The 23,190-nt window shown below is 49.5% G+C and overlaps 3 protein-coding genes across 11 annotated transcripts in view; 2 read left to right on the top strand and 1 right to left on the bottom strand.

Annotated features, from left to right (window-relative positions):
- Window positions 1-2,304, top strand: part of Itgb7 (integrin subunit beta 7) — an 18,089-nt gene extending 15,785 nt beyond the window's left edge. For all 3 annotated transcript variants that reach the window (XM_076912142.1, XM_034516269.2, XM_076912143.1), the window contains 5 exons: window positions 145-368; window positions 927-1,146; window positions 1,292-1,497; window positions 1,750-1,910; window positions 2,045-2,304. In XM_076912142.1, coding sequence (XP_076768257.1) covers window positions 145-368; window positions 927-1,146; window positions 1,292-1,497; window positions 1,750-1,910; window positions 2,045-2,152 — 919 coding nt within the window. In that variant the 3' untranslated portion in view covers window positions 2,153-2,304. The remainder of the gene's footprint in view (window positions 1-144; window positions 369-926; window positions 1,147-1,291; window positions 1,498-1,749; window positions 1,911-2,044) is intronic.
- Window positions 2,305-2,867: 563 nt separating this feature from the next.
- On the bottom strand, window positions 2,868-13,887 carry Znf740 (zinc finger protein 740). Of its 6 annotated transcripts, none has more exons than XM_034516284.2 (8): window positions 13,745-13,887; window positions 12,463-12,987; window positions 12,243-12,319; window positions 9,759-9,908; window positions 9,313-9,438; window positions 8,792-8,915; window positions 8,398-8,516; window positions 2,868-5,910 (listed from the first exon to the last, which is right to left on the bottom strand). In XM_034516284.2, the coding sequence occupies exons 4-8, from the start codon at window positions 9,840-9,842 to the stop codon at window positions 5,821-5,823; spliced, it is 543 nt and encodes a 180-aa protein (XP_034372175.1). In that variant the 5' UTR covers window positions 9,843-9,908; window positions 12,243-12,319; window positions 12,463-12,987; window positions 13,745-13,887; the 3' UTR covers window positions 2,868-5,820. The 6 variants fall into 6 exon arrangements, with proteins under 6 accessions (XP_034372175.1, XP_076768260.1, XP_076768261.1 ...); XM_076912145.1 differs by lacking the exon at window positions 12,243-12,319 and having other exon boundaries at window positions 12,463-12,588; window positions 12,668-12,987; XM_076912146.1 differs by lacking the exon at window positions 12,243-12,319 and having other exon boundaries at window positions 9,313-9,402; window positions 12,463-12,588; window positions 12,668-12,987.
- The window catches only part of Csad (cysteine sulfinic acid decarboxylase), a 28,124-nt gene continuing 17,974 nt past the window's right edge, over window positions 13,041-23,190 (top strand). Inside the window, exon 1 of one of the 2 annotated variants that reach the window (XM_034516276.2) lies at window positions 13,041-13,419. The gene's annotated coding sequence lies outside the window, so the exon portion shown is untranslated. Of the gene's footprint in view, window positions 13,420-13,717; window positions 13,852-23,190 lie in introns of those variants that run through there. The other variant, XM_034516277.2, reaches the window with a different exon arrangement.

The following is a 23,190-nucleotide window of genomic DNA, read 5'->3' as shown; positions in this document are numbered from 1 at the left end:
CAGTCTTAGGGGACTCCTGTGAAAGGGCCATTTGACTTCCAAAGGGTTGCAACCCACAGGTTGCAAACTGCTGGCCTAGGATATCTTGAGAGACAGGTCAGAGTTGACCGAACTCTGACCCATCTCTCTGCTTTCCCCTCCCAGCTGTGCCCCTGGCCGCCTTGGTCAGCTGTGTGAATGCTCTGAGGCTGACCTGTCCTCCCCAGATTTGGAATCTGGCTGCCGGGCCCCAAATGGGACAGGGCCCCTATGCAGCGGGAAGGGTCGATGCCAATGTGGACGCTGCAGCTGCAGTGGACAGAGCTCTGGGCGTCTGTGCGAGTGTGATGATGCCAGTTGTGAGCGACACGAGGGCATCCTCTGTGGAGGTACCTAGAGCTTTTGGAAGGAGGGAGGGGGAGAAGGGAGAGGAAGGAAGAAGGAGGAGGGAGAAGGAGGAAGGAGAGGGAGGGGAGGAGGGAAGGGGAAGAGGGAGAGGAAAAGGGATGGGGAGAGGGAGGAGGAAGGGGGAGAAGAGAAAGGAGGAAGGAGGGTAAGGGGAGGAGGGAAGGAGGAGAGAAAGGAGGAAGGAAGGGAGGAGGGGAAGGGAGGAGGAAGTGGGAGGAAGAGGGAGGAGGAGGGAGAGGGAGGTAGAGAGAAAAAGGGGGGAAAGGGGAGAAGGAGGGAGGAGGGGAGGAAAGAAAGGAGGAAGGAGGGCAGAGGGAGGAGGGAAGGAGAAGAAAGGGAGGAGGGGGAGAGGAGGAGGGAGTGGGAGGAAGGAAAGGGAGGATGGAGGGGAGGAGAGAAAGGAGGGAAGAGGGAGGAGGAGGGGGGAGAGAGAGGGAGGGTGAGGAGGGAGGGAGAGGAGACTTTTGACACGCTGTGAAGGCATGCTGAGCCGACTGTGTGTAGGAATGGTGGTCACCCTTTGCATGGTTCTTACCTAGGCTTTGGCCACTGCCAGTGTGGAGTGTGTCACTGTCATGCCAACCACACTGGCAGAGCATGTGAGTGCAGTGAGAGTGTGGACAGCTGTGTCAGTCCTGAAGGAGGGCTCTGCAGTGGGCACGGAGACTGCAAATGCAACCGTTGCCAGTGCATGGATGGCTACTACGGGGCTCTGTGTGACCAGTGCCTAGGCTGCAAGTCACCATGTGAGCAATACAGGTGAGGCCTCTCGTCTTTCATCTCAGGAGCTGGGGCCGTGAAACTTGGTGGTATTCCTGCCTGCCTGTTCTTAAGGGTGTGTGGTGAGGGTTGATGGGTAACAGCTGCGCAGATGCGAATCCATTGATTAGCATTCACCGGACAGGGACTGTGCGGAGTGCGGGGCATTTCGTACGGGTCCCCTGGCAGCCAACTGCAGCGTGGCCTGTGCTGCCGTGAATGTGACCTTGGCCTTGAACCCTAACTTGGATGATGCCTGGTGCAAAGAGAGGACGATGGACAACCAGCTGTTCTTTTTCCTGGTGGAGCATGTGGTCGGAGGAGTCATACTGAGAGTGAGACCTCAAGAGAGTAAGTGGGCAGAGACAGCAAGTATGACTAGTGGAGCTTTCTGGGCAGGACCTCAAAGCCAGGGACGTAAGATAAGGGTAATGGGTTTGAAACAGCCGCAAACCTAGGGCAGAGGCAGAGGGGATGAGACTCAGGCCCTAGGAGGGAGGACAGCCTTGGGGTCTGCTGGGTCCCGCTTTCAATGACAGGGCTGGGGAGGCTGGACACCCTTTGGGTAGTTGTGGATCAGCCCTTGTGCCTTGGCCCCACCAGAGGGAGCGGATCATACCCGTACCATTGTACTGGGCTGCATAGGGGGCATTGTGGCAGTGGGACTCGGGCTGGTCCTGGCTTACCGGCTCTCTGTGGAAATCTACGACCGCCGCGAGTACAGTCGCTTTGAGAAGGAGAGGCAGCAACTCAACTGGAAGCAGGTGAGGGCAGCATTTAAGCTTCCCCCATTCAAGTCCCTCCCTCAGCATGAGCAGGCCTTCTAGATCTGGCCTCATGGGGCGGTAATGGGGACAGCCTGAGAGTTTTCCTTACAATGTGCAATGTTTTCCCACAGGACAGCAATCCTCTCTACAAAAGTGCAGTCACAACCACTGTCAACCCCCGCTTCCAAGGGACCAAAGGCTGCTCGCCGTCCCTCTCTCTGACCCGGGAAGCAGACTGACTTAGGATTCTTGTCTTGGAGGACAATGGGGATAAGAGGGTCAACGTCTGTCAGGAAAAGCTGTTGCCCCTGTTGCCTTTTTTTCAGTGACCTTCATAGGGCAGCTTACCACTGCAACAGCCGGTCCTTCCACAATAAAGTGTTGCCTCAGACTTCTAGCCTCTACTTCACGCTGGGACAAAACCAGAAACAAACAAAAATACCAGACTATGTAGCCTAGGTCTCTCACCTGAGCCGATGGAGTCTTGGATGCATGCTGGAGGCACTGCTTTTGAAGGGACCCTTGCTAGCAGGAGTTAGACCTGATTCTGTCAGGTTGTTGAGAGCCTTTTTATTTTTTTTAAATTTTATGTATGTGGGTACACTGTCACTGTCTTCAGACACACCAGAAGAGGGCAATGGATCCTATTACAGATGGTTGTGAGCCACCATGTGGCTGCTGGGAATTGAACTCAGGACCTCTGGAAGAGCAGTCAGTGCTCTTAATCTCTGAGCCATCTCTCCAGCCCACTTTTTTTTTTTAAATAGCAGAGATGTTTTTGCCTCTACCACCTGATGCTTCTCTATGGAGAAAAGACATCTTAACAGGGCAGTTAGCTGTTTTGCAACTAGTAGGGTGGTGGTTGTATTGAGGGAGGAAAAGCAACCCACTGAAACCATTCTGGCCTTTGGAGAAAAAGTTCCCCCAGCAAATCAAGTCTTCTCAAAGTGGACATGGGAAGTAGAAAAGCGCTGTCTTTTTTATTTAAATATCCTAAATATGTCACAAAGGAACATACACTGCACTTTAATGGTAAAAAGATACAAGTTTATAACATCTTATAAAAACTACATTAAAAGTGATCTTGTCCATTTGATAGTCCCCTCCCCATAGCAAAATAAGTATATTTTAAAAAAAAAAAAGGAGCATGGTAGGAGGGGAGTTGGAGATCAAAAGCCCAGGGCCACAGCAGGGACAGAAGGAACCTAGGGGGAGAGGGTGGAAAGTGTGGCCACCCCACTCCTCTAACCCTCTGTCAAGCCATGAAGTACAATCAGTAGCTAAATGACAAGAGGCTGTTGGGAATGGACGGAAAGGGCAGGCAGGCACCAGCAAGGGTGGGAGGGAAGGGCAGGGCCTGGGGCAAGAGCCCACCCCAAGGGCTGGTATTCCTCTCCCCACCAACCCCACGTCCATGTTCTGATGTCTGATCACCCACCTTCTCCTCATTTCCCCTTCTACACACACCTGAGACATCTGTCCAGTGCTAACAACCCACCCCAGCAGAGGGGGTATCTGGCCCAGGAGCCTTTGCAGCTGTCTGCGTTCCCTAGGGTAGAGAGGTGGCTCCTGGGCCTTCAGCTGTTGCGTTACTCTCCACCCCAGGGCCTGTCTGCCCTTACCTACTGCCAGCTTCTGATTTTCACACTTGGCCTTGGCAGTGTGGTTCTGGTTGGGCCATCAGTACACATCCAGTTCTCTCTCACTTCTCTCAGCTTCAACACAGGCAGGAAGCCATGGTCTGAAAGGCCTGCTCTGACCCAGTACACACATTCATGCATGCAGAGGCATGGGTCACTCTTCCAACTTTCAGCACAAATTGATCGTCTTCAAGTGGCGCAGGAGGGGGCGGAGAATCCCACTCTCAAAAGCATTTTTAGGAGGGTATCTTTCGAGACGTATCCTCTTTCCCAGAGTTGAGTGACAGAAAAATCCCAGCCCATTAGAATCCTCTAACAGTAAAAGGTTTGTGTGACATGCACATGGATGCCCAGGGGCACATGGTGGATGGAGGTTGGAGGTGCAGGTTCTAGAGTGTGTCACAGAGACAGCAGGAAGCTAGAACACACGGCAGTGCATGTTCCTCAGACCTCCTCTCAGGTGCTATCAGAGGAAAGCTGAAGGCTGAGACATCCTCCCTTCTCCCCTTAAGTACCTCTACCCTGAAGCTGTGGTAGACCATCCCCCAATACACTGGAAGAGGCCTTAGTATAGGTTGCCTGGCTCTCATTTGCAAGTCAAGAACATCTTCCTAGAGGCAGCCATCTCAGATTCCTACCCATGGCTGCAGCTGCGTGCTCAGGTGTAACCCAGTGATTACACCTGAAGTAGGTCTCGGGGGTGGGTAAGCGCTCAAAGAAATCCTACAATCTCCCTCAAGAATCCTGTCTTTAGCAGGAAGAGAGTTATTTCACTTTAGGAAATACATACTCAGAAGCCCTGGCTTAGAAACACTCTGACCAATACAGTTAAATCAACCTAACAATAATGAGAAAACCCCTCAACACCATGCTGGAACAAGCTCCTCTGTTCCCTTGCTCTCAGCAAGCTCTGGGAGGAGGATGTCCTTTCTGGTCTGGGTGGGAAGGCTGCCTGCCCTATGCTTACTGTCCTTCAAGTTGGTGGACGAATAAATTTCGGTCAATAATTCTCATCCCTTCCAAGCAAAGAAACATAACCACTCACAAATCAGACACACACACAAATCCGATCACTTTTCCAGGTGTGGACAAGATGGAAGGGTGTAGTAAGAGTTAAGGTCAAGAATAAAACAGACATGAGGTGTCTTCCTGCAATCCTTCCTCTGAAGCACCCTCCTCCACCACTCTGCAGGGATGCTTATTCAGGAGCCAAGGCTGGTTCTCTGAGACTGAGGACCAGACCAGAGCTCCATCTCCTCTACTTGAACAGGCAGAGGATTCCGGCACGGAGAGTGTTCTCTTACACAGGTCATGTGAGGACTGTCACAAGTTTTGTTCTTCTCACAGTTGTTAGCAAAACTCTGGACTATCCTTGTTCTAAGAGGGCACACAAGGACAGCCCACCAACACCCACAGCTCCCTGCCCAACTGTGCCTGGATTCTAGAGTTAAGGACAAGCGAGGTAGCCACACACCACAACCAAGACCAACTGCCCAGAGAAGAGGGCCGAATGGGCTGCCCCACCCAAGCTTCCTCCACAAGGCACTTGAGCTGACCCCATCAGGCCTCAGTGCTGACAGACCATGGGAACACCCGTGACACAACACCGCTCTTCTTGAGGAGATAAGCAAAGGTTTGCCCACTCTTCTTGTCTAGCCCACGTCTGTCCTTCCCAGTGTCTCCTTTTGTCCTCAGTGTATAAGAAGTCCAAGGAAGCTCAGCTGCCAGCCCCGGTCCTATTTGCTTTCAAAGAGGAAGGGCAGGCTGTGGAACACCGAGGGACTATGGTGACAGAAAAGGCCAGACCAGCCACAGTCCTTGCTGTGCTTTAGGACTTTCCCCTCCACATTACCTGTATCCCCAGTTTACCTGCTGAAATTGCTTTTGAATAAACAAAAACAAGAGCAGAACAAACAAATACCCTTCCCCAGTCCTTTCTGTTTTAGCTGCCAGTTCCAGTCCAAGGCTGTGGGAACATTCAGTCTTGGTCCTGCACCTGTGAGTCCCCACCTCACCTCAGCTGAGCTCAGGGACCGGCTCCCTGGCCAGGAATGCTGCAGATGTCCCCGGGATACTCATAGTCTCTGACTAGTTACAGAGCGGAGGCTCTGGAGCTGATGTCCTCTGACACTCTTCTGCTCACCTGGGGCCAGTCCTCTAGGAAGGGGGACAGGTTCAGAGGAAGCGGTGGTGGGACTGTCAGAGCACAGGGCTATGATCTTCTGAAGACTCTCCTCAGCACTCCCACCACCTAGGGCCCCTCATGCCTACAGAGAAAACTGCCCATCAGAAGTCTTGGACTGGCATCCTTGGCACATCCGTTTGTGTCTGAGTAATCGGTCTGTCCGAGAAAAACACTGTGAAGAGAGAGAAGATTAAGTCACTAAGAGAAACTCAGTCTCAGATTAGCAGGTCCCTTTCCTTGAAGAGGAGGTATACGCTATGTTCTCGTTCTCTTAGCAGCTACGCAACAGAAGCACACAGTGGACACGAAAGCTCGTTTTGCTGGGTATTGTGTCAAATGCCTGTAATCCCTGAACTCAGGAGGCAGAGATAGGTGTGCAACTCTGAATTTGAAGCTAGCTAGACTGGTCTACATAATGAGTTGTAGTATAGCCAGGATAGTTAGAGACCCTGTCTCAAATAAACAAACAAAAAGTCCCAGATGCTGGTTTGAGCGGCTGGGGATGCAGCTCAGTTGGTAGACTGTTTGCCTAGTACACCTGAAGCCCTGGCCTTGTCACTCAAAACTCTATAAACTGAGCATGGTGGTGTACACCTGTAATCTGAGCACCTGGGAGCTGAAGGCAGGAAGATCAGATGTTCAAGGTTATCCTTGGCTACCTGGCAAGTTGGAAGCCAGTGTGGACTACTTAAGACCCTATCTCAAAAAGGATGAGGTGGCTCAGCAGGTTGGGCCACATGTTACCCAGCCTGATGACCTGAGTTTGATCCCTAGAAGAAACATAAGAGGAGAGAACAGATTTCCAAAAGCTGCCCTATGCTCTCCACACTTCTGCTATACTATATATACACAATATACTATATATACACAATAACAAATGTTACAATAACATCATCATTACCACCTCCATCATCATATCAACTCATATTTACCACCAGCAGCAGCAGCAGCAGCCGCCGCCGCCACTGCCAGTGTTGGTGCAAGAGGGCCTGACCTTCTAATGCCAGTTATATCACTTAGTCATGTGACAGAGGGCAAATTACCTAACAGCCCTGAACCTGTCTGTTCACCTGAGGGAACAGGTTAAAAGCACCCAACACAGTGTAGCTGTTTCACTCATCAAATATTTACTGTTTGTTTTGTCAGAGTGGAGCTCAATCTCAGGAACACATGCTTGGAAAGCACTCAGCCTCTTATCACACACTCATCCTAAGGCATGAACACTTTTCTGGCCTAAAGACAGGGTGGAAAACTGGAAGGAGGAGACATCCCTCATGTTTCTGTGAGACTGGTCTTGCTATTTAACTGATTCTGGCCAAGAACTTGTGATCCTCTCGCTTTGCCTCCTGAGTGCTGGGATTAAAGCATGTGCTACCAAACTTGGTTCCTTCATGGAATTTCATTCCTTCATCTTTGGCACTGTGCAGAGCTCACACAGCCCAGGCTGGGCCCAGACTTTCTATGGGCAGCCGAGGATGTCTGTGGGATGCTGGGTTACAGCCTCACATGGTCGTCGTTGTCAGGAGCAGTAGCAGCTCCCGACCTAGCACACTGAAGGCTCGGTGTGGAAACGCTGAACAGAGCACGCAGGAGAGTTAGCTACCACCACTGCTCATCCGCTGTCCCTGTCCCTACACTCTCAGATCAGACACTGAACCCCACGGCAAAGATTACATCTCCTCCTCTAAGGTGCAGGAGCTTTGAAGTTGGACAAAATTCAAACTCTACTCTTATCTGCTGTGAGTCGGGGAAACTGATATCCCTCAACTTCAATTTCCCCATTACATGAAATGAGGGTGGCAGGCTACCCTGAGGAGATAACGTGAGATTAAAACACTCCCAGCAGCTGTATACACCGTTACTCCTAGCACGAGGCAGAGGCAGAGGCAGAGGCAGAGGCAGAGGAGGCAGAGGCAGAGGAGGCAGAGGCAGAGGAGGCAGAGGCAGAGGAGGCAGAGGCAGAGGAGGCAGAGGCAGAGGAGGCAGAGGCAGAGGAGGCAGAGGCAGAGGAGGCAGAGGCAGAGGAGGCAGAGGCAGAGGAGGCAGAGGCAGAGGAGGCAGAGGCAGAGGAGGCAGAGGCAGAGGAGGCAGACGCAGAGGAGGCAGAGGCAGAGGAGGCAGAGGCAGAGGAGGCAGAGGCAGAGGAGGCAGACGCAGAGGCAGAGGCAGAGGCAGAGGCAGGTGGATCTGAGTTCGAGGCCAGCCTGGTCTACAGAGTGAGTTTCAGGACAGCCAGGGCTACACAGAGAAACCCTGTCTCGAAAACCAAACAGAACAGCAGCAACAAAAGACAAAAAGCCCACCATGTCCAGCGCTCCTTGAATTCTATGTCAAATTTGTTCTCACAGTTCCTGGGATAGAATAGGTACTCAAAAAATGATATTAGCAGGTATTTGTGAGTTTGAGGTTAGCCTGGTCTATACAGTGAGTTCCAGATAGCCAGAGCTACACAGTCAGACCCTGTCTTAGGGAAAAACAAAAACCAAAAAACCCCTAAAGCTACAATAAGCAGACCAAACCAAACCTCAAATAAATGACATATGAGATTCTAATAAGCATTCCCCACAATAAGCTCTATAAGGCCAGAGACATGTCTCTTTCTGAGGTGCTCACTGTACTGAGGAGGCCCTATTGTTCCAGGGGGATGATGGGAGCTTACCTGATGACATCGTTCACACTGATAAGGCTTTTCGCCACTGTGTACCCGCTTGTGGCGCTCAAGGTGGTACTTCTGGATGAACCGCATATCACAGACGTCACACTCAAACGGCTTCTCACCTGGACCAGGGGCAAAAAGAAGTGAGCACCAAGAGAAATTACAGCAGGGCCTATACATTCCAGCTGTTGTCCAGACACCTAGGGACCATAAACACTACTGGTCTCAGTGACACTAAACACAGAGCCATGCAACCTCTCTGCCTCCATGTCTACTCTCCTGGAAAACAAAAGCCAGTGGGAATACAGGCTTCAGATTCTTCTCCCATCTGAAATCGAGTCTGAATAGGGCAGAGACTCACCAGTGAATAAGGACGTGTTGAACACAGCAGACTCACCAGTGTGGATAAGGACGTGCCTCTTGAGGTGGTAACTGCTCCGAAAGGCTCCAAAGCAGTGTTCACAAATAAAATTTTTGGGAATCTTTACTTGAAAAGAGCCATTTTGTTCCACTACCACCACCTGGGGGCAACAATCAGGCATGTCATGTGGGTGTCTCTGTCCTCTTCCCAGAGCTGCTTCTACTCTGGGACCGATTACAGCTGCCGGACTGAGAACCTGAGGACCTTTCAGATACTGTGAAAGGCGGTGAGGGGAGGAGGATGGGGCAGATGAACCAGCTGTCTAGCCACAGCCAACAAACACAGTGTGAGTGAGCTGGGATTCGCCTGCCCTGCTACAAGAGCACAAGCCACACTTCCTATCTGTACCAAGAATGTTCATCAAGGATGGATGGCAACTGTCAGAGTGGCCTTAGATATAATCGGGGCACGAATTCACCAGGGAAGACTGTAAGTCATGGTCTTAAGGAGGTGACCCCCATTACCAACTGTGATTTTGGGGCTTCCCCATTACCTGCCTTTTTAACAGTCTTTTTTGAATGAGAGGCCTCAGCCAAGCTGTCATCATCTTTGCGGTTGCGGGATTTATCACTGTCTTTTCGGTGGCCCTTTGAAGACAAATCATATCTAGGCTTACAGTCCATCTGGGAATATAAAATATGAAACAAATAGTCTCTTGGTAAACAGTCTGCAAAGGAGATAAACCGCCTGCTTCCTCTCCACACATCTATTTCCTCTTTCCCTCTCCTGGTCTAAGAGTCTACCTGGTCTAAGGTTCCACAAGAACCTTCCTCAGCTCTCTAGACACCCGCACCCTTTTCTTCCCTGCTGGATCCCAGTTCCCCAATTCCCTCAACAGAAGAATCAAGGCAAAGCCAGAGGAGCCACAGTTTGGTACCTCCAGGCAGAGAGCTGGGGCCACCCGACCCCCCAGCACCAACCATAATGGACTCAAGTGCTGTACCTGACTTGAGCACCTCAGCACATCAGGGCTACCTGCCCGCTCGCCGTTTTCGGCCTGCTTGCTGGCAATCTGGCTCAGCATCATCTTCTTGCTGGCTGCAGTGGGAACCAAACTCACACCTGCTAGGCCTTCACAAGCCAGAAGACTTGCCTAAGTTGAAAGGAGATGAGGTGTCAGGTCTCCTGGTGGGGCAGGGCAGAGACAGGCTGCCACCCTCAACAGACCCTCGTCTACACCCAGCAACAACTCGCTTCTCTCCAGGGAACGACTCCCTCGCGGGCGGTCATGCCTTGCTTTCTTCAGGTCCTTTCTAACTGTCTCACCAGGAGCTACTCCCCCCCTTTGCACCCTTCAGCAATGAAGCACAGAGAAGCGAATCAAGCAGCAGCAACACTTGTGGTTACTGTACCAAACAGCACGTGGGGTTACATATCATCTAAGGCATTTCTGAGCTTTAACTGTAGGTAGGTATGACGTCTGTCTGTCTGATCCACTGAGATGGGAGATTCCTAGGGCAATGTCTTCCTTACAAAGCCTTTTTATTTTTATTACTTCTACCTATTTACTTAGTGTGTGTGCCCGCATGCCAGTGTCACCGGACATGTGAAGGTCTGAGGCTCCCTTGAGGAGTTGGTTCTCTTCTTCCACCATGCAGCTTCTGGGACCTGATTCGCCTTGTCAGGTTGACAGCAAGATGCTTCATCTGCTGAAGAACCTCAATGACACCCTTTCTGTTTTTGTAAGATTTATTTTTATGTGTGTGTGTGTGTGTGCATGTGCGTGTGTGTGCATATCAGCATGTCACATGTAGGCAAGGTGCCCAAGGAGACCAGAAGAGGGCGTCAGATCCCCTGGAGCTGAAGTTCATCAGCTGTGAGGACTGATGTGGGTCCTCTGGAGGTGCTCACTGAACAGTGCCGGGCCCCAACCATGACTGGATTCACAGCCCGCGTCAGCCAGGCAGAGCTTGCTGGCACCGACTACATTAGCTATCAGGCTATTTCTCACTTTAGATTTTAAATTCCCTGAGTGTTGTCAACTACAGCAAACAAAAACCTCCAGATTCTGGAGTTGAATATACAATTTCTTTTGACTGCTTTGGCCATTTGTTTTATTTTTTAGGTTTTTCAAGACGGTTTTTCTGTGTAGCTCTAACTGTCCTAGAACTCTCTTGAGTTTGAGGCTGGCCTCAAACTCAAGAGATCCACCTGCCTCTGCCTCTCGAATGCTGGGATCAGTATGTGACATCCCACTTAGCTCCCCCTCCTCCTTTAGGCCATTTCTATATGTGTGCTAAATAAAGTTTAAAAAGTTAATTGAACAGGGGTGCTTTAAGAAATAACCAACCGCCTCTTACAACCACAGTCCTCTGACTCTATCGAGCTAGTACTCCAGAATATATGTTTCTCTTATTAAGAAAGTCTTTTAAAGAAATAGTTGGTCAATAAAGTCCCAGATTAGGAAAAATATTTTCTTTTGGATGATCAGTGTGTCTTGGGATCCCTTCTCTCACTTCCATGAACTCTGAAGTTAAAAAAAAAAAAAAAAAAAACTTACTTCTACTGTTTGGGCTGTGCAGTTCTGAGCAAGCCTCTCTGCCTTTGAAGCCTCGCTTCCCTCCAGTGTGAACCGCCTGTCAGAGTGCCTACCCTCACGGGGCCAAGGAGACCGAGAGCGGGATGTAAAATGCTCAGTGCCAAGCACAAAGTCAGCGCTCGGTAGAAGCAACCTTTTCAGAACAGTAAGCACAGTGCTGCGGAGTGAAGCTGCAGACAGACAAAGGGAGGGACCCAGAGGCCGCAGCACTTGGAAGAAAGCCAATCCCACTACACTCAGGCTGCCATCCTGGTGAGACTGGTAGAGGTTTCCTCAAAGAAAGCTCAGAGAAGCCAAAGGCTCTCCACTCAGAAGACTATAACGGTCCCTCTAGTCATCTCGTCCTGTCAATCCATCTGCCGACCCTCACATGACAGCTATCTTCTGACATCACTTTGCCACTTAACACTCTTTGGGGAGTTCCCACTCCCTGGATAATAATGTCTAATTTCTTAGGAAGACACAAAAAGCCCTTGGGCAACACTCTGCTGTCTTCTCTAGAAAACAAGCCCCCACCTTCATTAACCACCCTGTCTAGTGAGCCCCCATTTTCAATCCTTAGCTTCTTAACTACCCACCAAACCACCAGTGGTACCCCATCCCTCTAAGCCTCTGCCCACACAGTCCCCGTCTGAATGCCCCTCTCTGTTTATTTATCTAGCGAAAATCCTATGCTACCTGCGAGCTTCCTTTTGTTTTTCCCATCCAGGCAGAAGTACCACCACGCAGTAAAAATCCTTCTATCACTGAGAACTCCTTTAGTCAACACATTCAGAGTCTCTAGAACCAGCCAGCTATCACGCAGGGCACAGTGAATATAATAATAATAAATAACAGACTGTCTTTCCATCATCCCTTCCCCTCCCCCCAACTAGCCTGGAAGCTTACTGGGGACAAGGACAATCTTATTCATCTTTGTATTCCAAGCACAATGCCTTGCATGTAACAGGAGCTCAATAAAATTCCTGTTGGGAAAAAAAAAACAAATGAAGCATTCACCAGACTATTCACTTCCTCATGCCCGAGTACTTCACGTACCAAAAGTACACCGGGTACAAGGTGCTTTGCCAACGGCCCATCAGTGCCTGTGACGTGATATATAGCCTACCTCCTTCATTTGACTGGAAGCTCCCTGAAGGCAGGGGCTGTGTGGCCTGTCTCCTTTCCTTCCTCTAGATCTCCCCCTGGCGCTTAATACAGAGCTCGGCTCACTGGGGATGGTCAATACTGTTGACTAAGGCAGAATTCAAGAGTGACATTGCAAACAGGCTTCCCAGTGAACGGTCTTGAAGGAGGACGCTAGAGCTTTTTACCTGAGCCATGCCGACTTCTCACTTAACGAACCCACAAAGTTCAGAAGTTCTTTTATCCAGTCTCCCTTAAGACACTGTCGTCTGAAGAACTGTCACCAAATCACAGTAATGGCTCCTTGCTGTTCTTTCAGTTCGGTTGCCATATTGAACTGCCTTCGTCTCTTCTCAAAGAACTTAGTGTCCTCCAAAAGGAATACAGGTGTCCCAAGAATCTGCAGTCTCTCTCTGACTTCTGCCTCTTGTTGGAAGAAATGAGAGTCTACCAGTCTTGGTTTCCAAGTTGAATTCTCTTGGTGAAGCTCTAGGTCTGTTCCAGAAACCTGAAACCAGAAAGGAAGACGAGGCCCTTAGGTGCAACATCCTCAGGCCATACAGCGAGCGATGCTCTCTCAACTTATTTTGCTGGGCGTTCTGAAGCTCAAAAGGAGGACATGAGTCAAGAGCTTTCTTTCTAGGTCAGTAGAAGAAACTGGCTTCCTGGGCCAGAAGGAGCAGCCAACAAGGGCAAAAGTAAGTTGGGCCTCCTATAGAGAGGATCTGCCAACGGAGTAAGTGCTGGGATTTGCCATCTTAGGAACGGAAGAAGGGGGCGGAGGCCCTTTGGGGCTTTTGTGCGGAGTGGGCCGGCCTGCAAAGCTGGCACTCCACAGACGAGGGCAGGACCGTGGTGGAAGGAAGCTCGGGGGCCTCGGCCGAACACAGAGGTGGCTGGCAGTGCCCGCACGTGAGCGTCACTCCGAGTCCGCCCGAAGGTGCGTAAATTCACCGCGGAGGTGGAGGGCGGGCACAGTGTGCGCTCTGCAGGCAGCTGCAGCGCGCGGACCCGGAGCGCCGAGCCGCGCGCGACCGGCGTGCTCGCGCCCGCGCCCCCCCTCCCGCCCCGGCGAGCCCCCTCTCCCGGCGGGGGGCGGGGCGGCGGCGGCCCTCCCCTCGCGCCCCCTCCCTCCGCCGCGCGCCCCTCCTCCGCCGCGCTCCCCTCCCCCTTCGCGCGCGGCGCCCCACGGCCTGCGAGCTGCTGAGGCGCTGCTGCCCGCCAGCCCGCCCGCTCGACGCTGCCTCCCCGCGGCGCGCGCCTACCGGCCCGGCGCGGCCTCCCGCCGTCTCCTCCGCCGCGCGGTGCCCACTCCAGGCCCCAGGCACCCCGTGCCAAGCCCGCGGCCGCCGCTGCCCGCGCCGGGACCGAGGCAAGTTTACAAACACCAACCCGGGGCCCGTTTCCCCGGAAGCACTTCTCCCTCCCCCTCGCCCTCTTTGCCAAGCGGCCACATCCACTTCCGGGCTCGGGAGCCGGGACAGGAGGGGGGCCTCCGAAAAGGGGTGAGGCTGGGGACGCGCGGAGAGCTGCAGCTGGCGAGTGGGAGGGGGACGGCCTGGAGGACCGGAGGAGGGTGGTGCGAAGGGCAGCGCGTGCGCCCTGGCTCGCGCGCGCCCCGGCCGCCATCTTGACTAAGGGCAGTCCCCAGGCTCGCCTGGAACCTTTAGGCAGTGAGTGTTCTTTGAAAAGGTTCGCTAGCTGGGCTGGTTGGTTCTTGCAGAAACTCCGTCTCTCTCCTGACGCCCCAGGTAGAACCTGGAACAGTTCGTACTCCTGATCTTTTCTTTAAGCTTGGTCAGGTTTGTCTTTCCGGTGCTTGCAGCTGTCGGGCGCAGACCTGCAGACTGAGGTCAGCTGGGAGGAGAATTAAGCCATTGCGCAGTCCTGCGGAACACACTAAACCACAATCTGCATATGAGTCTCAGACGTTCCCTAAATACCCAAGGCAAACGTGCTCCGGCCTCGCAGACTTGTGCCCCGAGACAGACCTCTATTCTAGGTGACTTAACTAGCCTAGGCTTCCTTTAAAGAAAACGCCTTTTTTCCCCCTTCAGTGGACTAGTCTTGTTGAAGATTTGGAAGTGCCTGTTGTCTCCTGGGCCAGGCCGCATTAAGTGGGAAATCAAGCCCATTCTCAAATGCTAGCTCAGTGTTACCCCACTTTAGCATTAGAGAGGGGTCCTGGTAAAAGATGGGCTATTCGAAGCGCACACTTGGCAGAAGGAAACGTGAATTCCACCTAAGTCCCAGTTTCTATTCTAACTGCTGTCTGGTGGGTTCAGGAGACTGTAAGGCATTATCAAAAAAATAAATAAATAAATAAGGATTTCTAACCACAGACGTGTACATTTTACACCACTAAAGTTCCGTTTCTCTTAGGATCATTCTGAAACTGACATAAAATAGAGAGAAATGTCACCAGGAATGTTTTAAAAAACAAGTTAGGGCCCTTAAGAGATGACCCAGCTGTTAAGAGTGCTTTCTGGGAATGGACCAGAGTTTGGATTCTGTTATCCAAGTAACAAGCCTGCTAATGGGAATATTCCTGTAAACCCAGCTCTGAGGAAGATACATACTGGAGGATTCCCAGGACTTGCTGTTTTCTACCTTAACTGAGAAAATTTAGAGCCCCTGCTTCTGAAGGACTAGGTAGAGTGATAGGCATACAACACCCTCTTCTGACTTCCAAGTGTGCACAGGCTCTTGAACTTGCATGGACATAGTGTGGCAAGTGTCTTTAATCCCAGCCCCTGAAAGGCAGAGCAGGCAGCCCCCCCCCCCCCCGTGAGTTCAAGGCCAACCTGGTCTACATAGCAGATTCTACCAGCTAGAGATACACAATCTTTAAACAAACAATGAACAGACTAATCCATTACCAGTCTACAGAATACAAAAATACATAACTTTTAGCCAAGGGCTTGAAGATAACCATTCTTATTATTGTTTTTTTATTACTGGATATTTATTTTTTTTAAACTTTTATGTGTGTGTGCATGTTTTGCCTGCGTGTATGTCTGTGTACCACCAGAGTGCCTGGTGCCCTCAGAGGCCAGAAGAGGGTGTAGAATACCTAGAATGGAGTTATTGATGCTTACGTGCCACCTGGAGTAACAGACAGTGCGAGCCACCATGTGGGTGCTGGGAATTGAACCTGGGTCCTCTGGAAGAACAGCCAGCGCTCCTAACTGCTGAGCCCTCACCCCAGTCCCTGTTATTATATTTTGATAGTGGGCTAGTTGGAGTTCATGGTCTGGCACAAGCTAGACAAGCTGACAGCTACTGAGTTTTCTTTCTTCTTAAAGATTTTTTTATTTATGTATATGAGCACACTGTAGCTGTCTTCACACACATCGGAGGGCATCGGATCCCATTACAGATGGTTGTGAGTCACCATGTGGGTGCTGGGAATTGAACCTGGGTCCTCTGGAAGAGTACCCAGTGCTCTTAACCGCTGAGCGGTCTCTCTAGCCCCAGCTCCAGAGTGTTCTACTACTCTCTACTACTCCCCAGGTCTTACCAGTCTGGTGAACTCTGTACAATGAGATACTTTTTCTGAATTCATACCCAGTGCCTTTTTTTTTTTTTTTTTTTTTTTATAACCTAAAATGTACTATACACTATATTTTATTTTCTGTTTTTGTTTGGAATAGGTCCTTATTATGTAGCTCAGGCTGGCTTCAAAGTCTCCTAAGTTCCTCCTGCCTCACCCTGGAATATTGGGTTTCAAACCCAGCGGATAGTCCATGCTAGATATATCTAAGTGAGTTCACATTTTAAGAATCACTTCATAACAAAAGCTGCAGGAGAGGATCCAGACCTGCAGCCTAAGCTGCCTAGGAGGCTGAAGCAAGAGAATCACTTGAGCCCAGGAGTTCAGAAACTGGAATAGCATAGTGTGACTGTCTCAAGGCGGAAAAACAAAATGAGACAAACAAAACAAACCCCACCCAAGCAGCAGTTCACAGTGAAGGTGTGATTCATGAACTGGGAGGGAGAAGCAGGAGGATCTGAACTTGAAGGTCATCTTCAACTACACAGTGAATTTGAGGCCAGCTTGGGCTTCGTGGTACCCTGTCTTGGGGAAGAAAAAAAAAAAAACAGACAGTAATAATTCAGCAATGGATATTCTTATGTGGTTGTCTTCTTGCACTTATGCAGAGTATGTGAGTAAATATGAAATATGACTATGTAAATATACCTAAATATTTTGAAGGTTTATGTCTGTTTTTATTCATGTGTGTATTGTAAGTGTATGAATGTTTTTTCCTGCATATATGTGTGTGCATAATATGCATACAGTGGAAGGTATAGGATCCCTTGAATTGGAGTTTCAGATGACCCTGGACTGGGAGCCACACCTGGGTCCTCTGCAAGAGCAACAGTACTCTTTACAGTGAGCTGTTTCTCCAGCCTCCAAGTTCTTCTCTTCCCCTCCCCCACCCTCCCAACTTTAATCTTGGTGTTGAAGTTTGAAACCATTCTGCCGTGAATCACAGCTGCATGCCAGGTTTCAAAATTTTTTTCTTTAAAACATGTATATTTATTTTGTTTGTACTTGTGTGTATGGGTTCATGTAGAGGTCAGAGTATAGCTTTTTTTTTTTTTTTTTTTTTTTTTTCTCCAGACATGGTGTGTCTATGTAGGCCTGGCTATCCTGGAACTCTGTTTGTAGACCAGGCTGGCCTTGAACTTGCAGAGTTTTGCCTGCCTCTGCCTCCCAAGTGCTGGAAGTAAAGACAGGTACCACAATGTGTTGCGCTTACTGGAGCCCGATGTTGGACGCCAAACTGTTGCAGCCCGTACTGCCCGTTCCGGTCCGAGGGTCAGGGTCTAGCGAGAGAGAGAGTGGGGATAAAGGGGAAGAGACGCAAAGAATGGAGACAAGACAGAGATTCTGATCAAGTCTCGTTTATTGAAGGGAATTCTGAGCTATTTATAGGCTTTTGCCACGTGCCTTGTAGGCGCGTGGATACCACGTGCCTTGCAGGTGTTGATATGACGTAAGTCTTACAGGCGTCTATAGCGTGGACAGCACGTGCACTGCAATGCTTTGCAGGTGTGGATAGCACATGCACCTTATGAGCATGTATGGTGTAGATAGCACGTGGACAGCACGTGAACTGCATGCCTTGCAGGCGTGACTACCACGTGCACCTTGCAGCTGGGGCCAGTAAACAGCAACACAAAATATGTGGGGTATCAGAGTGTGCTTCAGCTGTTGTAGGCTATTGAAAACCAAATCTTTCATCAGGGTATATGGTTCCAGATGGCTGCAAAGTTGATCTAGCCGCTTTCTGCTAAAGTCGGCTCCCAACAACAATGCACTGCCAGAGGACAACTTTTGAGGGTCAGTGTTCCCCTCTGTCATGTGGGTCCAGGGATGGAAGAGCTTGGGTCACCAGGCTTGAGAGCCAGTGCCTTTATCTACTAAGCCATCTTGAAGGGTGCGGTTTGTTAACCTTTTAACAGTATGCCTAGTTGAAAGAACTTTGGGAGGTACCTAAGTGTCCAGATCTCTTTGCCCTCGGGCAGGACTCCTCTGGTGCAGGGTCCCTAACTCAGCCTCTTTCAGACTTTCTCCATCACATAAGATACTGCTATGATGATCTCTGATGAGTGTGTGCCTGTCGGCACTACCTGAAGGACAGCATGTGGCTTTCACCTGAGCGTCTGGACCAGGCAGGTATTCAGACTGTAGAGCCGTGCCTCTCTGGAGTGAGTGCCTGGTCCGTTACGTGGTTTTGCCTTCAGTCTGGATCTGGGTTCCTTCTCTGGCTCCCAGTTGGAACCCACAGGACAAACACAGTCCCTGGGGCAGTTGCCAGTAAAGCGGTAGACACAGACAGTCAATGTTTGCTGAACAAGCTGAACCCATTCTCTTGAGAGCCAGCATGGGTTGCGTAATAGCAGCAAGCTGTCTAGCTCTCTTTGCCATCCCTTAGACCTTTGATGAGACTGAATAAAAAAGTTGGGAAATAGAATGGTGTACAAGGGACATTTCCTTGAGCCAGGCAGTGTGTGTACTTTGGAATGTTTGTTTTTGTTGTCTGGTGCTGGGGATTGAGCTGAGGACCTCACCTATCACAAAACTAATATCCCCACCAGAAGAGGGCATCAGATTCCCATTACAGATGGTTGTGAGCCTCCATGTGGTTGCTGGGAATTGAACTCAGGACCTCTAGAAGAGCAGTTGGTGCTCTTAACCACTGAGCCATCTCTCCAGCCCCTTAACTTTTTTTTTTATTACTATTTTTTTTTTTTTTTGAGACAGGGTCTCACTATGCAGCTCTTGATGGATCTTGCATATAGACCAAGCTAGTCTTGAACTTACAGAGATCTGACAAGGTGTGCACTACCATATTTAGTACCTTCTTAGTCCCTTCTTGTTTTAAAGTAACTTTTATTTTAATGGTGTATGTAAAATGAGATTATTGTATATTTTTTAAAAAATTTTAAATATGGAGGGGGACACTGATGATTGTCTTTGTTAACTAGCCATAACGAGTCTCCTTGGAGGAGCTGTATAAATCCTGTTGGCTTGTGGACACATCTGTGAGGGACTTCCTTCACCCAGGCAACTGTGGGGGACACTATTCCCTGGGCTGGGGACCCTGGACTGTATAAGAGATAGATAGAGGGCTGGCTGAGTAATGAGCATGCAGGTAGACGTGTGCATTCATTTCTGTCTACTTTTTTTTTAATTTAATTGTATGTGTATGGGTGTTTGCCTATATGTATGTATGTATAGCACGTGTAGACAGTGCCTGAGGAGGCCAGAAGAGGGAACTGGATCTCCTTGGAGACTGGGTGTATAATTACAATCAACTTGGGTGCTGGGAATCTAACTCTAGTCTCCTGGAAGATCAGCCGGTGTTCTTTACAATGGAGCCAACTCTCCAGACCCCTGTGTATGTCAGCTCCAGCCTGTGAATGTGACATGATTAGATTCATCAGATCCTACCTCCAAACGATGGGCTGCAAACTGGAACTGTAAGACAAATAAACCCTTTCTTCCATAAGTTGGTTTTTGTGGGGTTATTTGTCACAACAAAGGTAAATTAGGACTGCTGGGGCTATGGCTTAGTGGGCAAGCCTACTGTGCAGTCATGGGAACCGAGTTTGTATCCCCAGCACCACGTACAAACCAGACACAGTGGCAGACAGGTCGACCCTGGAGACTTGCTGGTCATCCAGTCTACCTGAGCCCTGGCACTCTGGCCTCTGTGAGAGAGTCTGGCTCAGGAAGTAAGGTGAAGAGCAATAGGAGAAGAGCCTGCATGCTGACATCTACATGAGCACAGATCATACTAAAGATTAGAGCTCTGTACACATGGAATCCAAATTACCCATGATTCATTCCAACACCACAGTAATGTTTTGAAGTCTCTTCCAGTCTTTTTTAAAAAATGCACAGGGTCTGGAGAAATGCCCAGGACTCACCCTGGTTCCATTCCCATAGCTCACATCACCTGGAACTCCCAAGTTTCAGAGGATTAAAAACCCTTTCTGAATTCTTTGGATACTTAGATGTTATGGGTACCACGAGCACATGTGTTCCCCACCCCCAACACAGGTGGATCTCTGAGTTCCAGGCCAGCCTGGTCTACAGAGCTATTCCAAGGCCAGCCAGGCTACACAAAGAAACCCTGTCTTGAAAAACCAAATAAGAAAAGAAAAACGCATAGGCACAGGATGGGGATGTAGGTGAGAGCCCAGCTATGTATGGTGAGACAAGACAGACTAATGGCTGTCAGATGGCTCGTGAAGGATGTAGATGAACTGAATCCATTCAGGTTGGAGGCAGGAAACTCTGTGGTGGTCTTGCAGGTTGGAACTGTGGGGTGGTATGCTGAGGGGATTGAGAGAAAAGGAAGTAAAAACAGAATAGAGAGAACTTCCGGAAGTTGACTGCCAAGAGGAGGTGGCTAGCAGGGATGTGTTACAAGAGGCTTGAACAATATAAAATGTGAAGAAGGGGAGAGGACCAGAATTGAGGAAATGAAGGCGTAATCAAGAGATGTCCTTGAAGGAGAAGAAGGGAAACCTTTAGACCAGCGGATCAGACTTACCTGGCCGCAGTGGAAGAGCCCGGGCAGGGCAGACCTGCTGAAACACATGCAGAGTCGTAAGGGGCCTGTGCCCAGCAATAACCCTATTCACCCACTGTCCTGGGTTTTGCCCTTGTATAGGACAGACACTCTGACTTTGAAGCCAAGAGCTCAGCACGTGGCTCACTGGTCAGTGATACCTGAACAGATGTGCCATATGCCAGCTTTGAGTGGAAGCTTTGAGGCTGGCGTGTGAGTTTCTTTGCATTTTGTTTTGAGGTTGGTTTTTTCAGCTGGGCTCTTGGAGCATAGGCATGTGCCTCGGCGCTTTAGTGGACAGCACCATTAGTATAAACCATGTAGAGGAATACACTTTTTTTTTTAAATGAGAAAAAAGTGTCACTATATAAACCAGGCTGGCTTGGAACTCACCCTTTGGTTTAGGGTAGCCAGGGATTTATGGCAATCCCCCTGCCTTAGCCATAAATACTGGAATTGCATGAGTCATGTCTCTGAGGGTGTGCTGAGGTTGTGTATGCTTGTCAGGCATTCACAAGGCCCTGTGTTCTACCCAAGACTACAGAAAGGAAAAAAAGAGAAGCTGAGGGCAGGAGTACCGCACCTTAAGGCCCAGTGCCCACAAGGCTGAGGCAGGAAGACTGCTTAAACTCCTGAGTGCAGGGGCAGCCAGGGCAAGCAGACAAACAGAAGACCCTCTGTCCTGCTATCATGGGGCAGTGAGATTTTGAAGTGTGTCATCGCTTCAGAGAAACTGACTATCCACTTACATAAACCCATACTGAGATCTCTCTCTGTCTCTGTCTCTCTGTGTCTGTCTGTCTCTCTCTCTCTCTCTCTCTCTCTCTCTCTCTCTCTCTCTCTCTCTCTCTCTCTGTGTGTGTGTGTGTGTGTGTGTGTGTGTGTGTGTATGTGTGTGTGTTTTTGCACATGTGTGTATGGTATGCTGGGAGTCCAGTCAGGACCTCATACATAGTAGGAAACCACTATGGGACTGAGCTACACACCCAAACTCTGAGATATTTTTACTCCTCAATTTCAGAAGTTGGGTGTCAATCTGTCTTGCTGAGGCTAAGGGCCTAGACATTTAAGAAATGCAATTCTTGGGGTTGGAGATTTAGCTTAGTGGCAGAGCACTTGCCTGGGAAACACAAGGCCCTGGGTTCAGTCCTCAGCTCTGGGGAAAAAAAAAAAAAAGACAAAATTAAGAAATGCAATTCTTAGCTGGGCAGTGGTGGCACACACCTTTGATCCCAGAAGAGGCAGGCAGGTCTCTGTCAGTTCCAGGCCAGCCTGGTGTCCAAAGTGAGTTCCCACAACAGCCTGGTCTATACAAAGAAACTCTGTTTTAAAAAAATCTTAATTATATTTATTTCCTTAGTGTGTGTGCCTGTGTGCATGCACACATATTTGCTGTGGCACACAGGTGAAGAAGGTCAGAGAACAACTTCTGCAAATCAGATTCCTGAGATCAGATTCAGATCTTCAGGCTTGGTGCTAAGCACCTTATCTACTAAGCCATTTTACTGGCCCTGTAGGACACTCATCATGTGTGTGAATGTGTGTGTGTGTGTGTGTGACACTATGTGTTTGTGTGCCTGTGTGTGTCTGTGTATGATTGTATGTGTGTGTGAATGTGAGTGTAATATATCTGTGTGAGAGTGTATTTGTGTGTATCATGTGTGTTATATGTGGATCATATGTGAGTGTGTATATGTGTGAGTATGAGTCTGTGCATGTGTGTGTGAGAGAGGGTGTGTATAAGTGTGTGTATGTACGTGTGTGTGTGTGTGTGTGTGTGTGTGTGTATAGAGGTCTCAACAAGAATCAATTCTTTACATCTACCACGTGGAATCCATGGATCACATTCAGGTGGTCAGGCTTGGTGGCAAGTGTCTTTAACCCACTGAGCCATTTTGCTAGTCCAGCATTTTTATATGTTGGTACAGGTTTTATAAATGTTGGCCCCGGTCAAACATGCAGATTGCTGTGACCAAAAAGGCAGACAGTAACAAGTCTCTGAAAAGGTGTGGAGCACCTGGTGCTCTCGGACATCAGGTGGGAACTGTAAAATGGCAACTATTTTGGAAAACAATTTGGCAATTCCTCAAAAGGTTAAAGAGTTAGCTTGTGACTCAGCTGTTTTACCACCAGGAATGTGCTCAGGGGAGTTGAAAACACACCGCACGCCCACACAAAAACTTGTACACAAACGTTCATAGCAGCACTACCCATCAGAGCCAAGTCACAAATGACTGAAATAACTTACAAATGACCAGATGAAGCACAGTGTATACCTACAAAGAGTAGGACCCCCCCCCCCCCCCGCCATGAACAGAAGCAAAATGTTGGCTCATGCTACAGCGCCAGTGAGCCTTTAAAACTGTGTGCTAAGTAAAAGGAGCCAGTCTCAAAACCCCATGTACTATATGCTTCTTTAAAGAAGGGGTGGGGGCTGGAGAGATGTCTCAGCCTTAAGAACATCGACTGCTCCTCCAAAGGACCTGGGTTCAATTCCCAACACCCACATGGCAGCTCACAACTGCCTGTAACTCCAGTTAGGGGATCTGATACCCTCACACAGACACACATGCAGGCAAAACATCAATGTACATAAAAATGAATAAATCTAAAAAAAGAAA

Source organism: Arvicanthis niloticus, chromosome 13, assembly GCF_011762505.2.
Source record: "Arvicanthis niloticus isolate mArvNil1 chromosome 13, mArvNil1.pat.X, whole genome shotgun sequence".
NCBI lineage: Eukaryota > Metazoa > Chordata > Mammalia > Rodentia > Muridae > Arvicanthis > Arvicanthis niloticus.
This window is presented reverse-complemented; position numbering and strand designations above follow the sequence as displayed.

Coding starts and splice junctions, on each gene's coding strand:
- Znf740 (XM_076912145.1), bottom strand. Junction 9,439..9,758: donor TGCTGAGGTGCTCAAGTCAG/GTACAGCACTTG, acceptor TTATATTCCCAG/ATGGACTGTAAGCCTAGATA. Junction 8,517..8,791: donor GCACGTCCTTATCCACACTG/GTGAGTCTGCTG, acceptor CCCCTGGTCCAG/GTGAGAAGCCGTTTGAGTGT.